Source organism: Rana temporaria, chromosome 4, assembly GCF_905171775.1.
Source record: "Rana temporaria chromosome 4, aRanTem1.1, whole genome shotgun sequence".
Lineage (NCBI taxonomy): Eukaryota > Metazoa > Chordata > Amphibia > Anura > Ranidae > Rana > Rana temporaria.
The window spans coordinates 371,481,013-371,507,372 of record NC_053492.1 but is presented as its reverse complement, the minus strand read 5'-3'; the positions used below and the strand labels follow the sequence as shown (position 1 = coordinate 371,507,372).

The window sequence follows — 26,360 nt, the reverse complement described above, 5'->3', positions numbered from 1 at the left end:
AGAAAGCTCCATTTGTGGGGAAAAAAAGGACGCCAATTTTGTTTGGGTACAGTGTAGCATGACCTCGCAATTGCAATTCAAAGTGCGACAGTGCTGAAAGCTGAAAATTGGCTTGGGCGGGAAGGTGCGCAAGTGCCTGGCATGGAAGTGGTTAAGATCTGTCTTTCTATGTAACAATGTGGTCAACAACATTGCTTAATAGCAGAAACAATTACAAGTTGATCCAATCAGCCTTGCTTTGTCTGTATTTGCCAGTTAGTGTACAGTCATGCTTCCAGTGAAACCTGTGCAGTGAGAAATGGGTAGGCTGGTACTTCTGACCTGTCATGGAAAGAACAATTGTCTTGCTCTGTATTGGAGATTTGGCTTTGAGTCAGTGACTCGGAACAAATAGGCATCAAGTAAAATCAGTACTCCTGGTTTGCATACATTTTCAGGGTCAGTGAGGATTGAATATTGAAGCCTTTGGGCCAACATGACAACCAGGTAAATCTAGTCTGTTTGAAAGGTCAGGTTTGCAGTGACAGTCTACGCATTTATATCCCAGTAGTGATTGCATTGTGATGTCTGGAACCGGTTTTTCCTTTTTATACCATATAATATCTTATCGCAGACCTATAAACCTTAATTGGGACCACAGGACGATGGCACTCAAACTGGTTAAAGGACATTTTTATACATCAGAATTTCTTAATGTGTGACACATGTGCCCACAAGATGATTTCTGCAAGTAATGCCGCGTACACACGATCGGAATTTCCGATGGAATTTTCCGCCGGAATTCCGATGAAGCTGACTTCCATTAGTCTTGCATACACACTGTCAGACTAAATTCCGACCGTCCAAAACGCGGTGACGTAAAACACTACGAGGAGCCGGGAGCTTCAGAGCATGCGTCGACTTTATTCTGACCATGCGTGGGTTTTTTCTCCGTCAGAGTTGCACACAGACAATAGGAATTTTCTATCTGTCTTTTTTCCATCGGAAAAAAATGAAACTATGTTCTATTTCTAAACACCTACGAAAAAAGTCCGATGGGGCCCATACATGATCAGAATTTCCGATGAAAAAAGTCCATCAGACTTTTTGCTATAATAAATATCCAAAAAATACAAAAAAAAAAAAAAAAAAAAAACGAATTTAGGCCGATACTTATTCTTCTACATATTTTTGGTATAAAAAAAACACAATAAAATTATATTGATTGGTTTGCGCAAAAGTTATAGTGTCTACAAAATAGGGGATAGATTTATGGCATTTTTATTAATATATATATATATATATATATATATGTTTTTACTAGTAATGGCGGCAATCTGTGATTTTTATCGTGACTGCGACATCGAACACTTTTGACACTATTTTGGGACCATTGTCATTTATAAGGCGATCAGTGCTATAAAAATGCACTGATTACTGTGTAAATGACACTGGCAGGGAAGGGGTTAACCACTAGGGGGCGAGGAAGGGGTTAAGTGTGCCCTAAGGGAGTTATTCTTACTGTGTGGGGGCTGGGCTACCAGGACATTGATCGCTGCTCCCGATGACAGGGAGCAGTAGATCAGTGTCCTGTCACAAGACAGAACAGGGAGATGCCTTGTTTACACTGGCATCTCCCCGTACTGTCGCTCCACGTTGCTTTGCGCAGCCATGCCATTCTGCCGACGTATATATCTGCAGGAGGCGGTCGGCAAGCTGTTAAAAAATAAATGACAACATGTGTCTCAATTCTTGATTGCTCTTCATCATCATGCCTATTCCCTTATAAATGTTATCTCTATTTCTTCCAGATAATTTCTGATGGAGCTCCTTCCAACAATACAGCTCCAGATTTATCTTTCTTTGATTCTCTTTCTGCCATCACTGCTCAGGCTGCCAGTGTCAACAACGGTGAACAGGTATGTCAGCAATGTGATTCCATTTATAGTAGTGTTCCGCATAAATGAGGACATCCCAACAGATTTCAAAAAAACATTATTTTCCTTTCAGAATCAACATTTTCTGTGGGACACTTTACTACAAAATACTTTCAAAAATTTGCGGGCCATTGATTGCAACCAAGATTTGTTAATTTGCACACACAGAAAATTGTTTTTCCTAATGCCGCGTACACACAACCGTTTTTCGGGTTGTAAAAAATAAAAATTTTAATGGTCTAGAAAAAAAACAACGTTTTTTTCAACCCGATCGTTAAAACGGCCTTGCCTACACACGATCATAAAGAAAAAATGCTCTAGCAAAGCGCGGTGACGTACAACACGTACGACGGCACTATAAAGGGGAAGTTCCATTCGGATGGCGCCACCCTTTGGGCTGCTTCTGCTGATTCTGTGTTGGTAAAAGACGATTCGCGCTTTTCAGTCTATTACAGCGTGATGAATGTGCTTACTCCATTACGAACGCTAGTTTTACCAGAACCAGCGCTCACATCTCATAACTTGCTTCTGAGCATGCACTTTTTTTTCACGTCCTTAAAGCCCACACACGACCATTTTTTACGACGTTAAAAATGTCGTAAAAAATTAGAGCATGTTTTAATTTTTTAATGGACATTTTTTACATCGTGAAAAATGCTCTGGAGCCCACACACGGTCGTTTTTAATGACATTAAAAAAAAACTTCATTTTTTACAACCCGAAAAACGGTCGTGTGTACGCGGCATAACAAATGAATTCAAGACCATGTTACAAAATATAAATACACCCCAATGAAAGTCTTATGCCTTGTACACACGACAATTTTTCTCAGCAGGAAAAAAAAAAAAAAAGTTTTTCCCGACGTGATTCCTCTCCAGCCTGACATGCAAAAAAAAGTCTGACCAAAGCGTGGTGACGTACAACATGTACGACGGGACTATAAAGGGGGAGTTTCTTTCAAATGGCACCACCCTTTGGGCTGCTTTTGGGCTGCATACTTGATTCTGAGCATGCACGTTTTTTCCCCCCTCGGAAAAGCATACACGCGACGTTTTTCGCGACGAGAAAAAAACTGACGGGAAACATGACGAGAAAAAAGAGAGCTGGTTTCAATTTTTTTTTTTTATATAGTCAGATTAATTACTGGAATACATTTTTCAAAATACAGATGCAATACTTTTAAACTAGTTAGATCTAATTTTGGAAGGTGAATAAAGCACACTATGACAAACCCAGTATACAAATACATTGCAACTGTGCAAAACAACTACCCAAAACAAGCTAATAATTTTACTGGTACATCTTACCCCTGTTACCGCCCACCTTGACAGAAAACATTTTTAAAATTTGAGCAAGATGGTACAAAGTACCTGTATAGATGGGATCCACACATCTACTCATTTACTTGGAGGGGCTGCAATAACTAGGTTCTTTTTTTATATCTTTTGCCTACTGGGTCAAAATACAATTTATAATCCAAAAAGCTCATCATCACAGGTCATGAATATACAGCTCAGCATTATAGGACAGAGTATAGAGCTCAGCCTCACAGATCAGGGTATATAGGTCAGCATTACAGATACAGTATATAGATCAGCATCACAGATAGGGTATATAGAGCATCACCACAGATCAGGGTATATAGAGCAGCATCACAGATCAGGGTATATAGAGCAGCATCGCAGATCAGGGTATATAGAGCAGCATCACAGATCAGGGTATATAGAGCAGCATCGCAGATCAGGGTATATAGAGCAGCATCGCAGATCAGGGTATATAGAGCAGCATCGCAGATCAGGGTATATAGAGCAGCATCACAGATCAGGGTATATAGAGCAGCATCGCAGATCAGGGTATATAGAGCAGCATCGCAGATCAGGGTATATAGAGCAGCATCGCAGATCAGGGTATATAGAGCAGCATCACAGATCAGAGTATATAGAGCAGCATCATAGATCAGGGTATATAGAGCAGCATCGCAGATCAGGGTATATAGAGCAGCATCGCAGATCAGGGTATATAGAGCAGCATCACAGATCAGGGTATATAGAGCAGCATCACAGATCAGGGTATATAGAGCAGCATCATAGATCAGGGTATATAGAGCAGCATCGCAGATCAGGGTATATAGAGCAGCATCGCAGATCAGGGTATATAGAGCAGCATCACAGATCAGGGTATATAGAGCAGCATCGCAGATCAGGGTATATAGAGCAGCATCGCAGATCAGGGTATATAGAGCAGCATCACAGATCGGGGTATATAGAGCAGCATCACAGATCAGAGTATATAGAGCAGCATTACAGATCAGGGTATATAGAGCAGCATCACAGATCAGGGTATATAGAGCAGCATCGCAGATCGGGGTATATAGAGCAGCATCGCAGATCGGGGTATATAGAGCAGCATCGCAGATCAGGGTATATAGAGCAGCATCACAGATCAGGGTATATAGAGCAGCATCGCAGATCGGGGTATATAGAGCAGCATCGCAGATCAGGGTATTTTAGAGCAGCATCGCAGATCAGGGTATATAGAGCAGCATCACAGATCAGGGTATATAGAGCAGCATCGCAGATCAGGGTATATAGAGCAGCATCACAGATCAGGGTATATAGAGCAGCATCGCAGATCGGGGTATATAGAGCAGCATCGCAGATCAGGGTATTTTAGAGCAGCATCACAGATCAGGGTATATAGAGCAGCATTGCAGATCAGGGTATATAGATCATCATCACAGATATGGCAGATAGTACTGACAGCACTGCCCACCCCCCCACCCCCTCTGCTCAGGAGGGCCCGCGACACCGACAGCACCCCCCTGCGTGTGTCTCGCTGGCACACTTGCAGCACCCCCCGTGGGAGGTCCAGCATTTACCGGGCTGTTGAGTCCTCTCCCCCTGTGTTTCAGTGCGTAGCGGTGGCGGAGGAGTCCGATCCTCATGATTCCTCTCCTGTCTGTCTCCTCTTCCACCAAAATGCTGGGCATCCAATAGGATCACCTGGCACTTTGGCCAATCAGAAGACAGGTCTCACTGACCTGCCTCCTGATTGGTGGGGAGGCACTGTGGTCTGAAAATAGCAAAAATTAATTTGCTATGGTCACACAACATGGGTGGGATCAGGGCACACTCTCTGCGCCCCCGAGCCCACCCTTTTTTGAAGCCTATTGGAGTCTCTGGCTAATCATATGCTTAAAAAAAAAACTCTTGCCCCCGCCATATGGGCGCATGGATAGGGAGGTGGCGGCAGGGATGGGGGGGTGGCGCCCACAATGCATGGGCCGAAACGGATTGTTATGGCAAATTATAGTGACTGACCGATACTACCATAAAAGAAAAGGGCCTGTGTCAACAGGATTTGGGCTTGTGTCATCTGTTTGAGACACTTGTGAGATCATTCAGAATTCATTGACAGGAGTACCCACATATGACCTGCTTTAAGCAAGGTTTGTATTCTCATAGACTTGTTTTGGAATACAAAATGCATTTGAAGAGAACAAACGCTCATCAATACACTCTCTAATGAATATCACCTTCTATGCTGTTGTGTTTATGGCATTCTGTTTCTTTAGTCCTTGACTAAGAATAATCTTTTTCATTTATTTTTATTTTTTCCTGACTTCCCATGTGGTATAAAATCAATGCTGTGGACCCTGATACCAACACACCTTTACCAGTGGAATGTATTTTGCTTGAAAATATTTGCTCAATGAGATTGTTTAAAAGATGACCTAGTTGTATTCATGCTGTTGGAGTCATTTAGGCTCAGACAAATGTATTCACTTTCTATATTTATTCAATTCTTTAGGCCAAAAGCACAAATGACCCTTGGTCAAGTTGGAATGCACCTAAACCACCTACATCTGACAGTGCAAATGATCCTTGGGGAGGAAACCAGAAAGATTCCACATCAAACAACTGGGATTCTGGATATGGACATCCACAGGCTTACCCAAACCCAGGTAGGGTATGCAAGACTTGAAAAATATTAGATGAAATATGCAGGAATACTATGGATCATAGATACAAACATTGTGAATAAGACTTTTTTTGGTTTTGAATCTATATATAGAAGAACGTGGGTTTAGGGGTGGGGTTAGGGGCGGGGCAGGGTAGGGGTTGGGCAGGGCAACTGGTGATGAGTAACCCATGAGGCCTGACTAGTAGCTCAGGACTTGAAATTTTGAGTCCTGGTATAAACATATAGGGCCAGATTCAGAGAGAACTTACGCCGACGTATCTGTTGAGACGCCACGTAAGTTCTAGGATGCGCCGTCGTTTCTATGCGCCGTATTCTTGAAACCAGATACGCCTGAATTCTGGCTCCATCCGACCAACGTAAGTCTCCTACGCCGTCGTATCTTGGGTGCATATTTACGCTGGCCGCTAGGGGCGCTTCCATTGATTTACGCGTTGAATATGTAAATGATCTAGATACGCCGATTCACGAACGTACTTGCGCCCGTCGCAGTAAGCTACGCCGTTTATGTAAGGCGTACGTCCGGCGTAAAGTTATCCCTCATAAAGCAGGGGTAAGTCATGTTAGGGTATGGACGTCGGAACAGCCGTCGGATTTTACGTCATTTGCGTAAGTCGTACGTGAATGGGGCTGGGCGTAGGTTACGTTCACGTCGAAAGCATTGAGCCGACGTATCTTAGGGAGTATATGCGACGTGATTCTGAGTATGCATGCGCCGTTCGTTCGGGAATTCATTTACATGGGGTCACGGCTAATTTTAATACAACACGCCCACTACCTTCCTAATTTGAATTAGGCGGGCTTACGCCAGCCCATTTACGCTACGCCAACGTAACTTAGGGAGCAAGTGCTTTGTGAATAGTGCTCATGCCTCTCTATGTTACGTCGGCGCTACGCCCGCACAAAAATACGCCGCTGTCTCTGAATCTGGCCCATAGTTTGCTGCAGACTGGAGTTCTAAACCTAAGCCATGACTCTAAACTGATCTCAAACAAACACACTTACCACCTAGCCTGCAAACAAACAAAATTGATCCTGTCTAACAGTTTCCTTTTTTTTTTTAAGATATTTTTATTAGGTTTAAGACAAACCAACAAACAGAAAAACATACAAAAAACACACCAGACAACCTGGTCATATACGTTAGGCAGTACACTCAGACATAGAAAAATAAACTGACATCAGTGCAAAATATAAAGTAGGCACAGTGGTAAAAGGCTCAGGTATAATACCGGGAAATAGCAAAACCGGAGGTCCAGACATTAGAGATCCGTGAGGCACGGCCCATCAATGGTCAAGCAACAGTAGTACAATCAGTGCTGGGAGAGGTTTAGCGGACTAGCCAACCATCTACCCCAAATTTTGTGGAAGGTTTTGTTCCGCTTCCGGAGTTCAAAAGTAAGTTCATACAGTGGGATAGCGTCATTAATACGTTTTAACCAGAGGGATTTCAGAGAGGTCTGTGCGCCCTTCCAGGACAGTAAAATAGCTTTTTTAACATAGAAGAAGAGTATACGGAGCAGTCTCTTGGCATGTGATGATAGGTGTAATTTGCCAAAAATGCCTAATAGGCAGTTCTTGGGGTGGATTATGTTTGGGAGGCCTATCGCCGATGAGATGAAAGCACTCACTTCTTCCCAGAAGTCCTGGACTACCGGGCATGTCCAGAAGCAGTGTAAGAAATCGGCCTCCCGGCCACAGCCGCGGAAACAGGCAGCCGAGGGCAGGAGACCCATCCTGTATAACCTAGCCGGAGTGGGTTTGATGGAAAATTTTGACCTGTATGATGCGGTTCCGGGAAGCAATAACAGAGGTTTTATACGTATCGGTAAATTCTGACCAGTCCTCATCTACCAGGGAGAATAACAGAGTTTCCTTGCACACATTTGCAAATATATAGTTTTCAGAGTCTCCAAGTTGGAGCATATACAGCAGTGGATATTTTAAGGACAGGTTTGGCCAGAGGGAGCCCACTCCTTAACCCCTTCTTTAACCCAGTCCTTAACCCAGTCATGTGACATCCTCCCAGGATCTCACCTCATGAGCCAATCAATGGCACAATCTGTCACCTAGATGACAGATCAGTGTGCACCGCCTGTTGCTGGTACCGTGTGACCACTGTGACTAATCACAGCAGATCACATGACAATTGTACACAATGAATGGCTTTAATTTATGCCATTCATTGTGTAACATTAGAGCTGCACGATTAATCAATAAACAAATTACGATCTTGATTCAACCCCCCCCCCCTCACAATCTTAATCCAGCATTTCCACAATTCATGTAACAAGTGCATAGCCGTTCCCTGCTCACAGCTGTAAAAAGAAAAAAAAGGCAGCCGGTGTTCTATCGGATTAATGCTACCCATCGGATTGTGCAATGGAAGTGACGTTCCGACCAAAAAATACTTAGGCCGTGTACACACGGTTGGTCCATCCGATGAGAACGGTCCGAAGGACCGTTCTCATCGGTTAACCTATGAAGCTGACTGATGGTCTGATGTGCCTACACACCATCAGTTAAAAAGTCCAACGCGGTGACGTAAAGCACAACGACGTGCAGAGAAAAATTAAGTTCAATGCTTCCAAGCATGTGTCGACTTGATTCTGAGCATGCGCAGGTTTTTAACAGATGCTTTTGCATACTAACCATCGGTTTTAACCTACCGGTCAGGCGTCCATCGGTTCAATTTTAAAGCAAGTTCTAAAATTTTTGACCGAAGGATAACTGACCGATGGGGCCCACACACGATCGGTTTGGACCGATGAAAAGGTCCTTCAGTCCGTTTTCATCGGTTTGGACCGACCATGTGTACGCGGCCTTACTGCTTGTGCGAGTTCCACGGTGCGTTATGCGCTCCACACATTTTATGATCTGACAGGTAGCAGTATTAGTACACCCATCTTAATACACCCAGCTAGTAATTTTATCAATAAAGTGAGCATATATAAATCAATATCACAGATATCAATATACTATATTTATATACGCTCACTTTATTGCTAAAAGTATGCTAAAATTCAAGACGTAGCTGGGTGTCGTAAGATGTCTGCGTGGTGTCTATTCCACTGCGGAGCTAGAACCACTACTAGGGGGCAAGAGTGCCCATTGTGAGAGGAGAATGTGTCTTCAATGCAGGAGGGGTGGTGTTCTACCAGAATACTGCTAGCCGTCAGATCATAAAGTGTGTGGAGCGCATTCGCAATAAGTATTTTTTGGTCGTAACGTCTAAAGGAAAGCAGTAATCTGATAGCACACCTGCAAAGTTTATTACAACATTGTTCAGCGCTGAGAGATCAAAAGAAACATTGTATCATTTGGTTCTTTTAGATCAAAGGGATGAACTTCGGTCTGCAAATGAGGGCAGTTTAAGACAAAGCCTTTTTCTGACACTTTATGCTTACAAGTTAAAATCAGTATTTTTTGCTAGAAAATTACTTAAAACCCCCAAACATTATATACGTTTTTTTAGCAGAGACCCCAGAGAATAAAATGGCGGTCCTAGAAATATTTTATGTCGCACTATATTTGCGCAGCCGTCTTTCAAATTTTTTGGGGGGAAAAAAAATACACTTCAATGAATTCAAAGAAAAATAACAGTAAAGTTTTTTTTGTGAAAGATGATGTTACACCAAGAATCGTGGTGCCGGATTCAGATACAATGGTGTATCTGTCCGCCCGGCGTAACGTATCTTAGATACGTTACGCCGCTGTAACTTTGGGCGCAAGTTCCGTATTCAGAAAGAACTTGCGCCCTAAGTTACGGCAGCGTAACGTATGTGGGCCGGCGTAAGCCCGCCTAATTTAAATGGGGATGTTGGGGGCGTGTTTTATTAAAATTTGCCTTGACCCCGCGTAATTTAAGTTTTTTTTTCGTGAAACAATCCCAGTGCGCATGCTCGAAAATCCGCCGCAAAGCCTCATTGGTATCGACGTGAACGTAACTTACGCAAAGCCCTATTTGCGAACGACTTACGCAAACTACGTAAAAACGCCGTCGTATCTCATTTCTGAATCCGGCCCGTGGTCTTTATTCCAAGCAAAAAAATCATGATTCTCACTTCATCCAGAATTGTGCAACTCTATGTAGTATTGTGTTCCATCTCTGTGATTGGTTAGTGATCACATGGTACAGACAGGGCCAATCACCCAAATTAGCTGTGGCCAATCACAGCTTGTTACAACAATACACAATGAATAAATCTATTTAATTCAGTAAAAATGGTTGTGTGTAACAGTGATATTCACTTTTATAAGCAATCATAGTGTGCAAGACAAAAATAAAACCTAATCACCTCCCATAGTAGCCCAGCGTTACTATGAAAGTGTATGTGTATGTGTGTGTGTGTGTATGTATATATATATATATGTATATATATATATATATATATATATAAAAGTAATAAAAAAAATGATTTGCAAAATGTTATAACAAAAAAAACTGTAAAAATGTATACTGTTATGGCAACAGTTACAACATTTTCATGGATAAAAGTTTACAGCGCTACCAAAGGCAATAACTTCGTCATGCCATGTCACAGGATAAAATATTTTTGGCTAATATTTGCACTAAACACTGAGAAACACGCAACTAAATTGACTGATTCCCAGTGTGGTAGTTGTGGTACTTTGGTGGTGTCTGAGAACATCATAAGTGAGGTTTCCCTTTAAGAGTACCTGTGACTTCCAAATAAAGTCTTCATTTCTTTTCAGCTGCTGATGATGATGAGTGGGACGACGACTGGGACGATCCTAAATCCTCTCCTCCTGGTTTTCTTGGTTACAAAGATTCGGAGTCCTCTGATCCTGGAGCAGCTCAACGGGCAGGAGGAAGACCGGCCTCCATGAGGATACCTCTTAACAAGTACATGACTATGCATAGAGTGTATATTACTGAGCAAAGAAGAATGATTTGTGTCTTTATTTTCTATCATTGTAGGAATAATTGTATTTTAATGCATTTTTTGCAAATTATATATATACCATATATATATATATATATATATATATATATATATATATATATATATATATATATATATATATATATATATATATATATAGTGAGGAAAATAAGTATTTGAACACCCTGCTTTTTGCAAGTTCTCCCACTTGGAAATCATGGAGGGGTCTGAAATTGTTATCGTAGGTGCATGTCCACTGTGAGAGACATAATCAAAAAAAAAAATCCAGAAATCACAATGTTTGATTTTTTTAACTATTTATTTGTATGATACAGCTGCACATAAGTATTTGAACACCTGAGAAAATCAATGTTAATATTTGGTACAGTAGGCTTTCTTTGTAATTACAGCGGTCAAACCTTTCTTGTAGTTTTACACCAGCTTTGCACACACTGGAGGGGGGATTTTGGCCCACTCCTCCACACAGATCTTCTCTAGATCAGTCAGGTTTCTGGGCTGTCGCTGAGAAACATGGAGTTTGAGCTCCCTCCAAAGATTCTCTATTGGGTTTAGGTCTGGAGACTGGCTAGGCCACGCCAGAACCTTGATATGCTTCTTACAGAGCCACTCCTTGGTTATCCTGGCTGTGTGCTTCGGGTCATTGTCATGTTGGAAGACCCAGCCTCGACCCATCTTCAAAGCTCTAACTGAGGGAAGGAGGTTGTTGCCCAAAATCTCGCAATACATGGCCCCGGTCATCCTCTCCTTAATACAGTGCAGTCGCCCTGTCCCATGTGCAGAAAAACACCCCCAAAGCATGATGCTACCACCCCCATGCTTCACAGTAGGGATGGTGTTCTTGGGATGGTACTCATCATTCTTCTTCCTCCAAACACGGTTAGTGGAATTATGACCAAAAAGTTCTATTTTGGTCTCATCTGACCACATGACTTTCTCCCATGACTCCTCTGGATCATCCAAATGGTCATTGGCAAACTTAAGACGGGCCTTTACATGTGCTGGTTTAAGCAGGGGAACCTTCCGTGCCATGCATGATTTCAAACCATGACGTCTTAGTGTATTACCAACAGTAACCTTGGAAACGGTGGTCCCAGCTCTTTTCAGGTCATTGACCAGCTCCTCCCGTGTAGTCCTGGGCTGAGTTCTCACCTTTCTTAGGATCATTGAGACCCCACGAGGTGAGATTTTGTATGGAGCCCCAGTCCGAGGGAGATTGACAGTCATGTTTAGCTTCTTCCATTTTCTAATGATTGCTCCAACAGTGGACCTTTTTTCACCAAGCTGCTTGGCAATTTCCCCGTAGCCCTTTCCAGCCTTTAGGAGGTGTACAATTCTGTCTCTAGTGTCTTTGGACAGCTCTTTGGTCTTGGCCATGTTAGTAGTTGGATTCTTACTGATTGTATGGGGTGGACAGGTGTCTTTATGCAGCTAATGACCTCAAACAGGTGCATCTAATTTAGGATAATAAATGGAGTGGAGGTGGACATTTTAAAGGCAGACTAACAGGTCTTTGAGGGTCAGAATTCTAGCTGATAGACAGGTGTTCAAATACTTATTTGCAGCTGTATCATACAAATAAATAGTTAAAAAATCATAAATTGTGATTTCTGGAATTTTTTTTTTTTATTATGTCTCTCACAGTGGACATGCACCTACGATGACAATTTCAGACCCCTCCATGATTTTCAAGTGGGAGAACTTGCAAAATAGCAGGGTGTTCAAATACTTATTTTCCTCACTGTATATATATATATATATATATATATATATATATAGGCCCAGATTCTCAAAGGCGTTATGACGGCGCAACACCATTTGCGCCGTCGTAACTCCTCATCTGGCCCCGGGTATCTATGCGACTGATTCTTAGAATCAGTTACGCATAGATACCCATTAGATCTGACAGGCGTAAGGCTCTTACGCTGTCAAATCTTAAAAGCAATTTTTTTTTCCCGCCGCTAGGTGTCGCATCGCCGTTTTCCCCGTCGTCTATGCAAATGAGGTAATTACGCGAGATTCCCGAACATACGCGCGGTCGACGCTGAGAATTTACGTCGTTTCCGTAGCGTACGCGACGCGTAAGGTTGCCCCTGCTATTAGGAGGGGCAACCAACGTTAAGTATGGCGTCGTTCCCGCATCAAATTTAAAAAAAATTGCGTCGTTTGCGTAAGAAGTCCGTGAATGGCGCTGGACTCCATTTAAAACCTCCATGTAAACGTCTAAGCAAATGACGTCGGGGCGACGTCATTTAGCGCAATGCACGTTGGGTAATTTACCCGACGGAGCATGCGCAGTACGCTCGGCGCGGGAGCGCGCCTAATTTAAATGGTGCCCGCCCCATTTGAATTGGGCGGGCTTGCGCCGAGCGATTTAACGATACACCGCCCCAAGTTTGCAGGTAAGTGTTCTGAGAATCAGGCCGTAAACCTGTAACCCTGCGGCGGTGTAACGTAAATCACATACGTTACGCTGCCCAGGAGCAACGTAAATGTATGAGAATCTGGGCCATATATATAGTGTGTATTATAATGACCTAAAAATACCATGGTTACATTTCCTTGGCAGCATGAGAGGAAAAAAAAGCCGATCACCGGCTTCTGTCAGAGGATCATCGGTCCCTCACACAAAGAGCCGCAGCTGCCTCATCTGTGCCCACCAGTGCCACCTACCTTTGCCCAAAAGTGCCATCTATTAATGCCCACCAGTGCTGCCAATAAATGCCCATCAGTGCCACCCATCAGTGATCATGAGTGCCACCCATCAGTGCTGCCTTATCAGTGACCATCAGTACAGCCTATCAGTGCTCATCAGTGCAGCCTCATCAGCGCACTTCAATGAAGAAGAAAAATTACCCGTTTTCAAAATTTTATAACAAACTATGAAACTTTAAATTTTTGTTGTTTTATTTTTAAAAAATGTTGGTCTTTTTTCCTTTTTCTTTTTTTTTGCAATTAAAAAAAAAAAAAAAACACAGCAGTGATTAAATGCCACAAAAAGAAAGCCCTATTTGTGGGGGGAAAAAAATATAAAAATTTCATTTGGGTACAGTGTTGTATAACGGCACAATTGTCATGCAAAGTGAGAGTGCTGAAAGCTGAAAATTGGTCTGGAGAGGAAGTGGGTTTAGGTGCCCAGTAAGCAAATGGTTAAAGTCTCAACTGCCCTATTAAACAGGAAAGAGAATAATTGTCTCTCTTTGCCCATGATGGAAATGCTGCTCCAATCTGTGGGAATTGCTGGCTGAAGTAATTGCAGAAGCCAACACTTCCGGGTGATTGAAATTACTGTGTCATGGTTGTGGTTAGTGGTTCCTCCTGTCCAACCCTACATCACCAGACGCAGTATTTGGACTTTGAGATTGCTGACAGAGTCGCTGTAATAACAAGGTGAATGCAATGGGAATGCCTCATGAAGAATTTTCATTTGATTGTTTAAAGAAGACTTTGACTGTTACTTAAGCTGTAATGAATTCAAACGCTCTTGGTTTATGATTGCCAATTTTATCAGCAAGTACTGCCAAACAATAGCTTTGTGATAACATATGTAAAAGAAAGGGAAAGGGAATGGGAGAATTTGCGCTTAGTGAAAGAAAATACATTAGTGAGACAATTAAGATAAGGTCCTGAGAGGGACGTCCTGCTGCTAAACACTACAACTTAGATATAAAGTGTGAAAGAAATGTGCAAAAACAGTGTAGCGCTACACTGTTTTTGCACATTGCGATAACATATAGTCTTCATTTATTAAAAATTGTACACTGCTTTGTATTCAGTACTGATTCTGGATGAACCCTCTGCACACTGCTATTCAGCTACTCTGCAATAAAAAAACAGGGATTTTTAGTTCACACATATTGCAATACATATTTAAAGTGGAGTTCCACCCATAAATATAACATTACATCAGTAGTTTTAAAAAAATGTCATTAGTCCTTTAAGAAAAACATTTTTTTTTTTAGATGCCTTCAAAGTGTTGTTGCTAGGCAGAATAGTTAATCTTCCCTCTTCCTGCACCTAGGTGCTTAAAGCGGAGGTTCACCCAAAAATCCACTTTTTGACATTAGCTGTAGCATACTGCTAACATCTGCAGTATGCTGTTTTTTTTTTTTTTTTTTACTTGTACTTATCGTTATATGAGCCCTTGTTTTCCGGCTCCGAGCGGGGAATCCTGCGGGGAATGGGCATTTCTAAGCGAAGAGGAGTTGAATGACGGCTGCTAAGGCGCGTCTTGGCCTCTGTTTAATCTTCCATGATGCTGCACATGTGATCAGTTATGACACCAGCCATTGGATGGTTTGACAGTTTGGTTGAGAGCACAACCAATGTGACAGTTGGCATTCCCGGCATGCCAGGAATGTAACTGCTTTTTCAAACTGTTAAATTGATGGGTGAACCCCCGCTTTAAGCTTCCTAACCTACACCGCACAGACTCCTGGGAATATAGTGGGTGTAACTTTCCAGGAGTCTGTGCACTCCCCAGTCTCGAAGAATCATGTGACTTGGACAGTACAGGTGCTGAAACCTGATCTGAAACCTATTACACTGCTTGTGCAGCACTGAGCATGTGCGAGATCTGCAAGGCTGAAATCCAGGAAGTCATACAGTCTGGCTTCATGAGGCCCATAATTAAGATGGCCCCAGTCAATTTCTATTTTATAAAGTGTCTAAATGCTGTAACAACCTAAAAAAACGGACCTTAGTTTACAGACTAACTTTACTAGAATACATTAAGCTTGTGTATTAATGGGGTATTTATATTTAAAAAGTGAAATTGTGGCCGGAACTCTGCTTTAAGCTGCCCCACTGCCTCAAAGTAATCCCTCTATGGCCAGTCATACTCTGCAAATGCTACTGTGGATACAATGCCCCACTTTGTGTCTGTTTACCCCATGTTGGCATTATGGCCACAGTAGCATCTGAAACGCAGGGAAAAAGTCTCCAACACTTTTTTTTCATAACATGTCCACACAGTTTTGCACACCCGAAAACGTGCCACATTTTCCGATGCGTGGAAGTGCCATTAAAGGGGTTGTAAAGTTTAGTTTTTTTATTTTCTAAAAAGGTTCCTTTAAGCTAGTGAATTGTTGGTGGTTCACTTACCTTTTCCTTCGATTTCCCTTCTTTTTTCTTTGTCTGAATTTCTCACTTCCTGTTCCTCCTCAGTAAGCTTGTCCCCATCATCTGGCTGGGGGTTAGTCAGCCAGAAAAGCTTACCAAGGAGGAACAGGAAGTGAGAAATTCAGACAAAGAAAACAAAGAAAAAAAACATTTAGAAGGGAAATCGAAGGAAAAGGTAAGTGAACCAACAATGCACTAGCTTAAAGGAACCTAATTAGAAAATAAAAAACAAACCTTTACAACCCCTTTAAGAATTAATGTAATTTCCAAGTGTCTGCTACAGAGCAGCACATCTTACCTGCGTTCCCTGACTGTTTCATGCGTCCATGTTTTGAAAAAAGTGTTGGTATCATTTTCCCTGCGTTTCCCATAGGTACAGCAGCCCATTCTAATGAATTCCTGTGCAAATGCTGCCCACAGGTCCCACACAAGTGAGAACATAGCCTAAAGCTGAGGAGTAATGCAGGAAGTGAAGACAAAGCTAAACATAGAGAGAGGACCCTTCCTTCCAGGGGACATGATAACCTTGTCCTAGGAGTGCTGCCGATCACTATACAGTTTTATGCCATCACTTTTTTTTTTTTTTATATATATATATATCTTAAACTATACCTTCTTGGTTTAGCTCTCTCTCATTCCCTTTAAAAAAAGTTCAAATAAGAAATACTTGCTCTCTCCACGCTTCAGCATGCCCTCCTCATCTGGACCGGATTGGGTGGGTGCTTAACTGGAGTTGACCTTTAAAGTAATTGCTCAGGCAGCACAGTTCCGATTACGCAATGGCATTATTGATTGTGGTTATATTAATAAAGCCTTTCTCAACTAGGGTTCCTCCAGGGGATGCTAGGGGGTTCATTGAGCTAAAAGCAATTTCTGCTTCTTAGAGAAGTAAAGCTGATCTTTCCAGCTTATCATTGATAAGACCCTTATAACCTTTCTAACATCTGTAAACAGGACAGTCTTCCCACTGATCCCCAATGTAAGGGGTAACGCTACACTAAGCACTAATGTAAGGGGTAATGCCACACTAAGCACTAATGTAAGGGGTAACGCTTCGTTTTTGCTTTGAATTGCTCTGTAATTCTGCTGTGATCTCCACACTTCCTGCTTGTCTGGCTCCTTATAACCATCACACTGGGAGATTTTCACGGTGGTCTAAGCTGTCATTCCTGTGTGTCTAAAACTCCTCAGAACCAATCGGATTCATTTTAAAAACAAAACACTGCCCTGGATTTGTTTGTTTTTGTTCTGTGAGTCTTCCCGACTCACCTCTCACCCGGAACTTCATGTATGTACCTTTAAAACCGAAAGTGAAACTAGAGGCACATTATATGATAGATTAAATTCAATTTTTAATCATTTTTAAAGGGAATCAGTTAACTTTTATGTCTCTATACCCAATAAACAGTCATTTCAGCAAAACATTTTTTTTCCTTTAGTGACCCTTTAATGAACAAACCGCATCGTGGAGGCCAATGAACAGACCAAACAGGTCAGGGATAAGGTTGTGGAGAAGTTTAAAGCAGGGTTGGGTTATAAAAAAATATCCCAAGCTTTGAACATCTCACGGAGCACTGTTCAATCCATCATCTGAAAATGGAAAGAGTATAGCATAACTGCAAACCTACCAAGACATGTCCATCCACCTAAACTGACAGGCTGGGCAAGGAGAGCATTAATCAGAGGAGCAGCCTCTAAGAGGCCCATGGCAACTCTGGAGGAGCTGCAGAGATCCACAGCTCAGGTAGGAGAATCTGTCCACAGGACAACTATTAGTTGTACACTCCACAAATCTGGCCTTTATGGAAGAGTGGCAAGAAGAAAGCCATTGTTGAAAGAGATCCTTAAGAAGTCCCGTTTGCAGTTTGCGAGAAGCCATGTGGGGGGCACAGCAAACATGTGGAAGAAGGTATTTTTGTCAGATGAGACCAAAGTGTTACTTTTTGCCTAAAAGCAAAACTATGTATGGCAGAAAACTAACACTGCACATCACCCTGAACATACCATCCCCACCGTGAAACATGGTGGTGGCAGCATCATTTTGTGGGGATGCTTTTATTCAGCAGGGATAGGGAAGCTGGTTAGAGTTGAAAGGAAGATGGATGGAGTTAAATACAGGGCAATCTTAGAAGAAAACTTGTTAGAGTCTGCAAAAGACTTGAGACTGGGGTAGAGGTTCACCTTCCAGCGGGACAACGACCCTAAACATGGTTTAGATCAAAGCATATTAGAATGGCCCAGTCCAAAGTCCAGACCTAAATCCAATGGAGAATCTGTGGCAAGACTTGAAAATTGCTGTTCAGACACTCTCCATCCAATCTGACAGAATGAAGAATGGGCAAAAATGTCACTCTCTAGATGTGCAAAGCTGGTAGAGACATCCCCAAAATGACTTGCAGCTGTAATTGCAGCAAAAGGTGGTTCTATAAAGTATTGATGCACGCCACACTTTTCACATATTTATTTGTAAAAAAAAAAAAAATGAAAACCATTTATCATTTTCTTTCCACTTCACAATAATTTGCAACTTTATGTTGGTCTATCACATTAAATCCCAATAAAATACATTTAGGTTTTTGGTTGTAACATGGCAAAATGTGGAAAATGTCAGGGGGTATGAATTTGTTTTCAAGGCACTGTAGGTGTACAAAGATTAAGACACATAAGTGGAATTAGTAATTTGAATGTATGCCAGGCTTTACATTTAGGACGTCGCATCTATGCAAAAAAATAAAATAAAAAATTGAAGTGTATCTAAACCCAAAGGCAAAAATTGTAATGAATTGCAGCATATCAGTCCTTAAATTTAATGGCTGCATTAGTTCCCCTCCTTTATTTATTTTTCTATTATATTCAGCTAATAATTCTGCCTGTAACACACTTCCTATCCTTGTATGACAACACTCACCAACCCTTCTGTAACAGGTCAACAGAATCAAGATGGGAATACAAAACCATGTCTCTCTCCTGTTTCTCATAACATAGAGGGATGTGGTTCTGAAGTCTTCCGACAAAGCTGAGAACAATGTAATTGATAACAGTGAGCACAGGCAAAGGGCACAGAAAGTTATCTGCTCACAAGATTTCTGGCAAGATCAAGGGGTATTAATTTAACCACTTCCCGACCAGTCAATAGCAGATTGACGTCCGGGAAGTGGTTGCGTTATCCTGACTGGACGTCCAGCAGAATAACAGCTACCGCGCGCCTGGGGGGGCACACATGGCAGCGATCGGTAGTGCGGTGTGTCAGTCTGACACACCGCTACACCAATCTCGGAAAAGAGCCTCCGTCGAAGGCTCTTTACCACGTGATCAGCCGTGTCCAATCACGGCTGATCACGATGTAAACAGGAAGAGCCGTTGATCGACTTTTTCTCACTCATGTCTGTCAGACGCGAGTAGAGGAGAGCCGATCAGTGGCTCCCTGACGGGGGGTTCGCGCTGATTGTTTATCAGCGCAGCCCCCCACGGATTAACACACTGGACCACCAGGGAAGCCGCGAGGACCACCAGGGAAGGGGGCAACATGTGGATGGCCAGGTATGTACCCCATGGCCATCCACATATTACAAAATAAGCACAATAGATGCCAATCAGTGCCCACAAATGGGCACTGACTGGCAACATTATGGACAAAAAAATTGTGATGCCCAGCAATGCCACCCATCAGTATCATCAGTGCTACCCATCAGTGTTCATTATTGTCCATCAGTGCCCACCTATCAATGCCCACCAGTGCTCATCTGTGCCACCCATCAGTGCCACCCATAAGTACCCATCAGTGCCACCTATGAGTGCTGCATACCAGTGCCTATCAGTGACCATCATCAGTACCCATCAGTGTATTTCAAAATTTCAAAATTACTGTTTTGTAATTTTGAAATATATATGGGCAGGTAAAAAGGCTAGACTAAGCTATTCATTGTTGAGCATGAAAAAAAAAGGAGGGGGGTTGGGGCTTCCTGATATAAAAAGATATTACTTTGCTGTTAATTTAGCTAGGCTGGTAGAATGGTCAAATACACACACAAAAAAAAAAATGGGTACGAATGGAAGAAATATTAAGTAGCACACAATTAAATAGAAATGTATGGATACCACCAAAAACGAGGGAATTGGGCACAAATACACATAGTATAACAAGGAACGTATTTAGAATATGGGACACAATATTTAGACGGGAAAAATGGGAGTATAACTCTCCATTAATCCCATTAGTAGGCACAATTTTTTTTCCACCAGGTAATGGAACACGTTTTGGAAAGCTACTGGGGGAGAAAAAATTAAAAGATATTGTCACACGGGGAAAAATTAAATTAAGACAAGATATAAAGATAGGAGAAGGGGAACAAAGGATGAGTGAATGGGAGTACTTGCAGTTAAAACACTTTGTGAGCACACTACCACAACCGATTAGGGAAGACAAGACACTACACCCAATAGAAAAAATATGCAATACGGACAAGCCTCTGATACACGGTATATCAAAGGCATACGGGATATTAACAGAGCTTGAGACCCAGGAAACTCTCCCCTTTTTAGAAAAGTGGGAAAACGATTTGGGTAAAAGGATTGATAAATTACAAATGATAGGTGCAGTATACAATCATACTTCGGACAATACCACCATTGAAGCAAACTACAAATGTATGGTTCGATGGCACTTGACCCCATTGAGAATGAGTAAGATCCACCCAAATAACTCAGAGCTATGTAAGCAAAAATGAACAACTCTGCATATATGGTGGGACTGCCCGAGAATACAGGAATACTGGAAAGAAATATTGGAATATATTGTAGAAATAACATGGGAGAGGATTCCTTGCAGCCCTCTGCCCTGTTTGTTTCACGGAACTGAAAAAACAAAAAAACAATATGGAACAACGCTGGTCCCAGTGCTGCTAAACGCAGCAAAGGCTCTGATCCCAAAAAACTGGCTACATCCAAAGAGGCCATCAATTAAAGAGTGGATAGAAAGGGTGGAATATATAGAAGAGATGGAGTATCTGGCCCGTGGAGAGACAGGCGGAGAGGACAAATACAGGGTGGTCTGGGAAAAATGGAAAGTGTTTAAATCTAAAAGTTTGTCCAGGGAATGGCAGAAGCAGATAGGTGAGAAACCAAAGAGAAGACTGCATGGCACACAGATCTAGGGAGGGGGGGAATGGGGGGAGGATAAGGGAAAAAAAAAAAAAAGGGCTAGTTATGTTATAATAGTAAGTAATGCAGCTAGACTTGTTAATCGGTAAAAGAATAATTAATGGTTTAAAAATGTCAAATCTGTAATTGTACAAAAGAAAAGGAACCCAAACATATAATATAAAAAAGGGGAAAAAAAAAGAGTATGAAATACCAACATAGAAAAAATTTATGAAAAGTAAGGAACGGAAAGAAAAAAAAAAAAAAGAAAAATACCACGAATGATGCGAAGCCACAAGAGAGACTTTATGGGCGGTCGAACCGTGAGCTAGTCTCGCTGCCAAATGTGAGCAGAGTCTGACGTGGAAAAAAAAAAAAAGTACCCATCAGTGCCACCTCATTGGTGCCCATCGGTGCCGTCTTATCAGTGCCCGTCATTGAAGAAGAAAACTTATTTACAAAAAAAATTAACAGAAACAAAGAAAAACTTAATTTTTTTCAAAATTTTCAGTCTTTTTTAATTTGTTGCGCAAAAAAAAAAAAAAATAGCAGAGGTGACTAAATACCACCAAAAAGAAAGCTCTTTTTGTGGGAACAAAATTATCAAAAAATTGTTTGGGTACAGCGTTGCATGACCGTGCAATTGTCATTCAAATTGCGACAGCGCTGAAAGCTGAAAATTGGCCTGGGCAGGAAGGTGCGTAAGTGCCTGGTATTGAAGTGGTTAAACTTATCAAACCGTAATAACAAAAAACACTTTTAATGGGCAATAGTGACCAAATAACAGAAGCTTGCTGTTGGGGTTTACGTACACTTTACATCATTTACATTTGAATTGACACCAGATAAAGATGTTCCTCTTTCTGGGCAGCTGTGATTTTAGTCTTTATTTCTGTGATAAGTATTTGATTTGAGTTTCATACTGAAATTAACTTCCTTATGATTCCTATAGTGTGTGTATATAATGTACATATGATTTCAGCTTAGCGATTAACTGTTCTCATATTTCAATTTTCTTTTGACAGATTTCCTGGCTTTGGAAAATCAGGAGTTGAACAGTATCTGTTATCTAAACAGACAACAAAACCCAAAGAGAAAATCTCCGTTATTGTAAGTTGGTTGAGTTACATTGTTTCTGTATTTAGAGTCCCTCTACTCTTTCATGACCGTATTTCCAGTGTCAGCATACTGTACATTGGTTAACTTGGTAATCATTTTGAGACTAATTTGCCTGCCTAAATCATTTTTTGATTTTTAAGCCATATATAGTTTTTATTGGTACACTGTTTTACCATATTCCTTGATTATGTTTTTTTATTAGGCTGACAAATTATGCATGAACAATTTAACCACTTGCCCCCACTGGGCACTTAAACCCCCTTCCTAACCTGGCCAATTTTCAGCTTTCGGTGCTCTCACATTTTGAATGATAATTACTCAGTCAATGCAACACTGTACCCATATGACATTTTTGTCCTTTTTTTTCAATACAAATAGAGCTTTGTTTTGGTGGTATTTAGTCACCAATAGATTTTTTTTTTTTTTTTTTTTTTTGCGCTATAAATGAAAAAATACAGACAATTTTGTAAAAAAAATGCATTTTTCTCGTCTCCGTTATAAAATTTGGCAAATTAATCATTTGTCTTCATACATTTTGGCCAAAATTTATACTGCTACATATCCTTGATAAAAATAACCAAAATCAGTATATATTATTTGGTCTGTGTGAAAGTTATAGAGTCTACAAGCTATGGTGCCAATCACTGAAAATTGATCACACATGATGTACCTTTCTCATTTCTTGAGACACTAACAAACCAGGAATGTACGAAATATTCCCCAAATGACCCCCTTTTGGAAAGTAGACATTGCAAGGTATTTAGTAAGAGGCATAGTGAATTTTTTGAAGTTGTAATTTTTTTGCACAATTCTTTGCAAAATTAAGATTTTTTTTTCCCTTTGTCACCAAATTGTCATATCCAACAGGTTATTTTTTTTTTGCATGGCATATGCATTCTTGCAACTACACCCCAAAACACATTCTGCTCCTCCTCCTGAGTATGGTGATACCACATGTGTGGGACTTTTTCACAGCCTGACCACATAGAGAGGCCCAACATGCAGGGAGCACCATCATTTAGGAGCATAAATTACACATCTAATTTGACTACCTATTGCACTTTTGTGAGACACCGAGGGGCACTGTAGTGGCACTGATGGGCACAAATTACACACTAAAATACATTCTACTACTCCTCCTTAGTATGGTGATACCACATGTGTGAGACTGTGACACAGCCTGGCCACATAGAGAGGCCCAACATTCAGGGAGCATCGTCAGGCGTTCTAGAAACATAAATTGCACATTTCATTTCTTGAAGGCCACACTTTTAAAGGCCCTGGAGCACCAGGAAAGAACCAGGAAAGCAAACACCCCAACATAACCTAGAAGGCATAATGAGTCTTTTGAAAATGTAAAAGATATTTCTAACACATAGCATGTACATAGAAAAAATCACACCCCAAAACATATTCTGATACTCCTCCTGAGTATGGCGATACCACATGTGTGAGACTTTTACAGCACCTGGCCCAGGGCTCAAGTCCTGTGGGAACGGAGTCCCTGCACTTTTTTTACAGCAGGAACGCAGTTCCCTTTGCAGGACGAGAGCAGCCAAGCCGCCCGAGCCAATCCTTCACTAAGCGGCGATGCCCAGATCGAGTCACTGTCAGTTATCGCTGGATTTAGAAAGAACTAGCTTAAAGTTCTTTCTAAATCTACGATAACTCGTGGAAGACCTCCGTAATGTCTCCTGGGAACAATGACAAAAGCTCCCAGGAGACATTGCAGCATCGAGGAAGTGACGGAATATCCGCACACTACCTGATGAATCCATATACAGGAAGCGGGCAGTAACATAAAAAATTACTAAGGTACAGTGGATCGGAAAAAAAAACTTGCGGTTTAGTAATTATGCATATGAGCGTATCATTTTTTTGGTAGGGGAGTGGATCTTGGGTGGGAGTTCCCACACTTTTTTCCCCAGGACTTGACCCCTGACTGGCCACATACAGAGGCCCAACATGCAGAGAGCACCATCAGGATGTGCACTTATGTGGCACGGATGAGCACTGATGTGGCATGAATGAGGCACGGATGAGCACTGATGTGGCACGTCTCAGGCTCTCAGCGAGCCGCTGAGAGCCTAAAAAATGGCCGCTCCACACCCGACTGCCAACTGCGCACTATAGTATTACAGCTACACGCTTGCCTGGCTTTGCTGTCGCTGGTTCCGGTACATGCTGTTCAGCGGTTTTCAGGCCATTGATTTATGGCAGAAACCCGCAGATCGTCAGAGCGAGTAACGGGAGAGCTTTGTGTATGTAAATAACACAAAGCTCTATTCTGACAGAAATGTCAGAATTGGCCTGTTTAGCAAGTGGATGAGGTTGTGTTTTCAATAACATTAGTATAATATACAAGTCTTCTTTTTCTTTTTTTCCTTCATGGTGCAATATGTAATAAAAACATTATTTGCAGATTGGAGATTACGGCCCAATGTGGGTCTACCCAACCGCAACATTCGACTGCGTTGTGGCCGATCCTAAGAAAGGAACCAAAATGTACGGCCTGAAGAGTTATATTGAATACCAGCTAACGACAACAGTAAGTGAGCAGAACAACTGGTAACATATGTTAAACACATGTCATGTATTTTATTTGGAATGCGGCCTCCGCAGAGTTGTTTTTCTTATTAGGCTGAAACTTTTAAAATAATATAGTGGCTTTTGGGAGCGCTGAGCATCACATGCTTTTAAATTTGTCTGCTGATGATTGCAAAATTAAGTAGGAATCCAGGCTAAAACTCTCTTTACTACAGTCATACTTGTTTATCAAAAAGTAAACATATACAGTGTATTAAATCATACTGCTAGTACGAGGGTCTGCAGCTGTCAGAGTACAATAGTCTGCCATGGGGGATTTGTCTATTCATGCTGTCAGTGTGAATGAAGGAATATGTTTTTTTTTTCATTGTTTTGGTCTGTAGGCTGAACAAAAAAAAAATCACTTTTAAAACATCTTCTGAATGCTGCAAAAACATACATACTGGCCCTTTGGAAACAAAGGAGTCCGCCTACATTCGAACATTAATGTACCAGGGTATCTGATATCCAACCTATAGAACAGCTAACCGTGTTTATGAAAAATCAGTCTAAGAAACATCCTAAAATTTGGCCTTGGCGGTTATACTTGGAGCAGGCCTTTTGAGCCGGTGTCTTGTCGAAAATGGTCCACCTGCGGATTATGCACCCCTGTACTGCGCAGGCGCGACGCTTGCCTCTGAAAATTGCTGAACATGTAGCTCTAGACGGCGCCTGCGCACACTTCTGACAACCAGGCTCATTCCTTACCGTCCCCGTGGACATGGAGGATGTTAAAAAAAAGAGCCAGGAGGCCGAGCGAGCGAAGCGAAGGATGTGAGGCCACTTACAGCGAGGTCCACACAGGCGCCGTATGTTCCGGCTATTTTTGGAGGCAAGCGCCTGCGCAGTACAGGGGAGGGCATAATCCACCGGGGGACACTTCAGCAGAACACCGGATTGGAAGTTGTTGCTGGAGGGAGGAGTCAGGCCCTTCCTGTCTCCTCCCCCCCCCAACCCACTTTTTCCCTTCCCTTTCTTATCCCCATCACCCTTTTTTTTTTTCTTGTACTTTTATTTTTTCCCCCTTTTTTTGTCTTTAATTTATTGATCAACCGTTTCTGTATAATGTTTAAAAACTAACTTCAACAGGATGAAGACGCTCCCATCCTTGCAATTTTTTGTATACAGGTTATGAACTGGATCAAGCTTTTTTCTTGTATGTCATTCATTTTGATGGTAATTGTTTTTTGAGATATGAGTAGATGGAGTAATAGTTGATTGCTGTAAGATGTATTATTTACTCTGTAACCTGGTGGAAGTAAATAAATATTTATAAAAAAAAAATGTACCGTAAGTAAAAAAAAAATCACTTTCTAATAAACTTCCATGCATCCCCCCAACTGACTTCCCGTACTTTGAAGCTAAACCACACCCTATAAGCCAAGCCACATCCACCCACTCTTTCTTCACTCAATAACAGCAGCTGTCAGGAACTGTCACTGAAAAGTGGGGTAGTGATTGAACAAGGTTTAGCTACAGGAGTGGAGCTCAATCCCAAAGAAGATCAAGCAAAGTAAAAACAACATTGGAGGGGCACATTAAAGAGGAGCTCTAGATACCAAAGGTATTAGCA

General features: G+C 41.7%; 1 protein-coding gene across 1 annotated transcript in view; it reads left to right on the top strand.

Annotated features, from left to right (window-relative positions):
• SNX9 (sorting nexin 9) overlaps positions 1–26,360 on the top strand; it is a 159,315-nt gene that overhangs the window by 72,241 nt on the left and 60,714 nt on the right. The window contains exons 4-8 of the mRNA XM_040350956.1: positions 1,791–1,898; positions 5,727–5,880; positions 10,614–10,764; positions 22,108–22,192; positions 24,624–24,749. Of these exons, the coding sequence (XP_040206890.1) occupies positions 1,791–1,898; positions 5,727–5,880; positions 10,614–10,764; positions 22,108–22,192; positions 24,624–24,749 (624 nt within the window). The remainder of the gene's footprint in view (positions 1–1,790; positions 1,899–5,726; positions 5,881–10,613; positions 10,765–22,107; positions 22,193–24,623; positions 24,750–26,360) is intronic.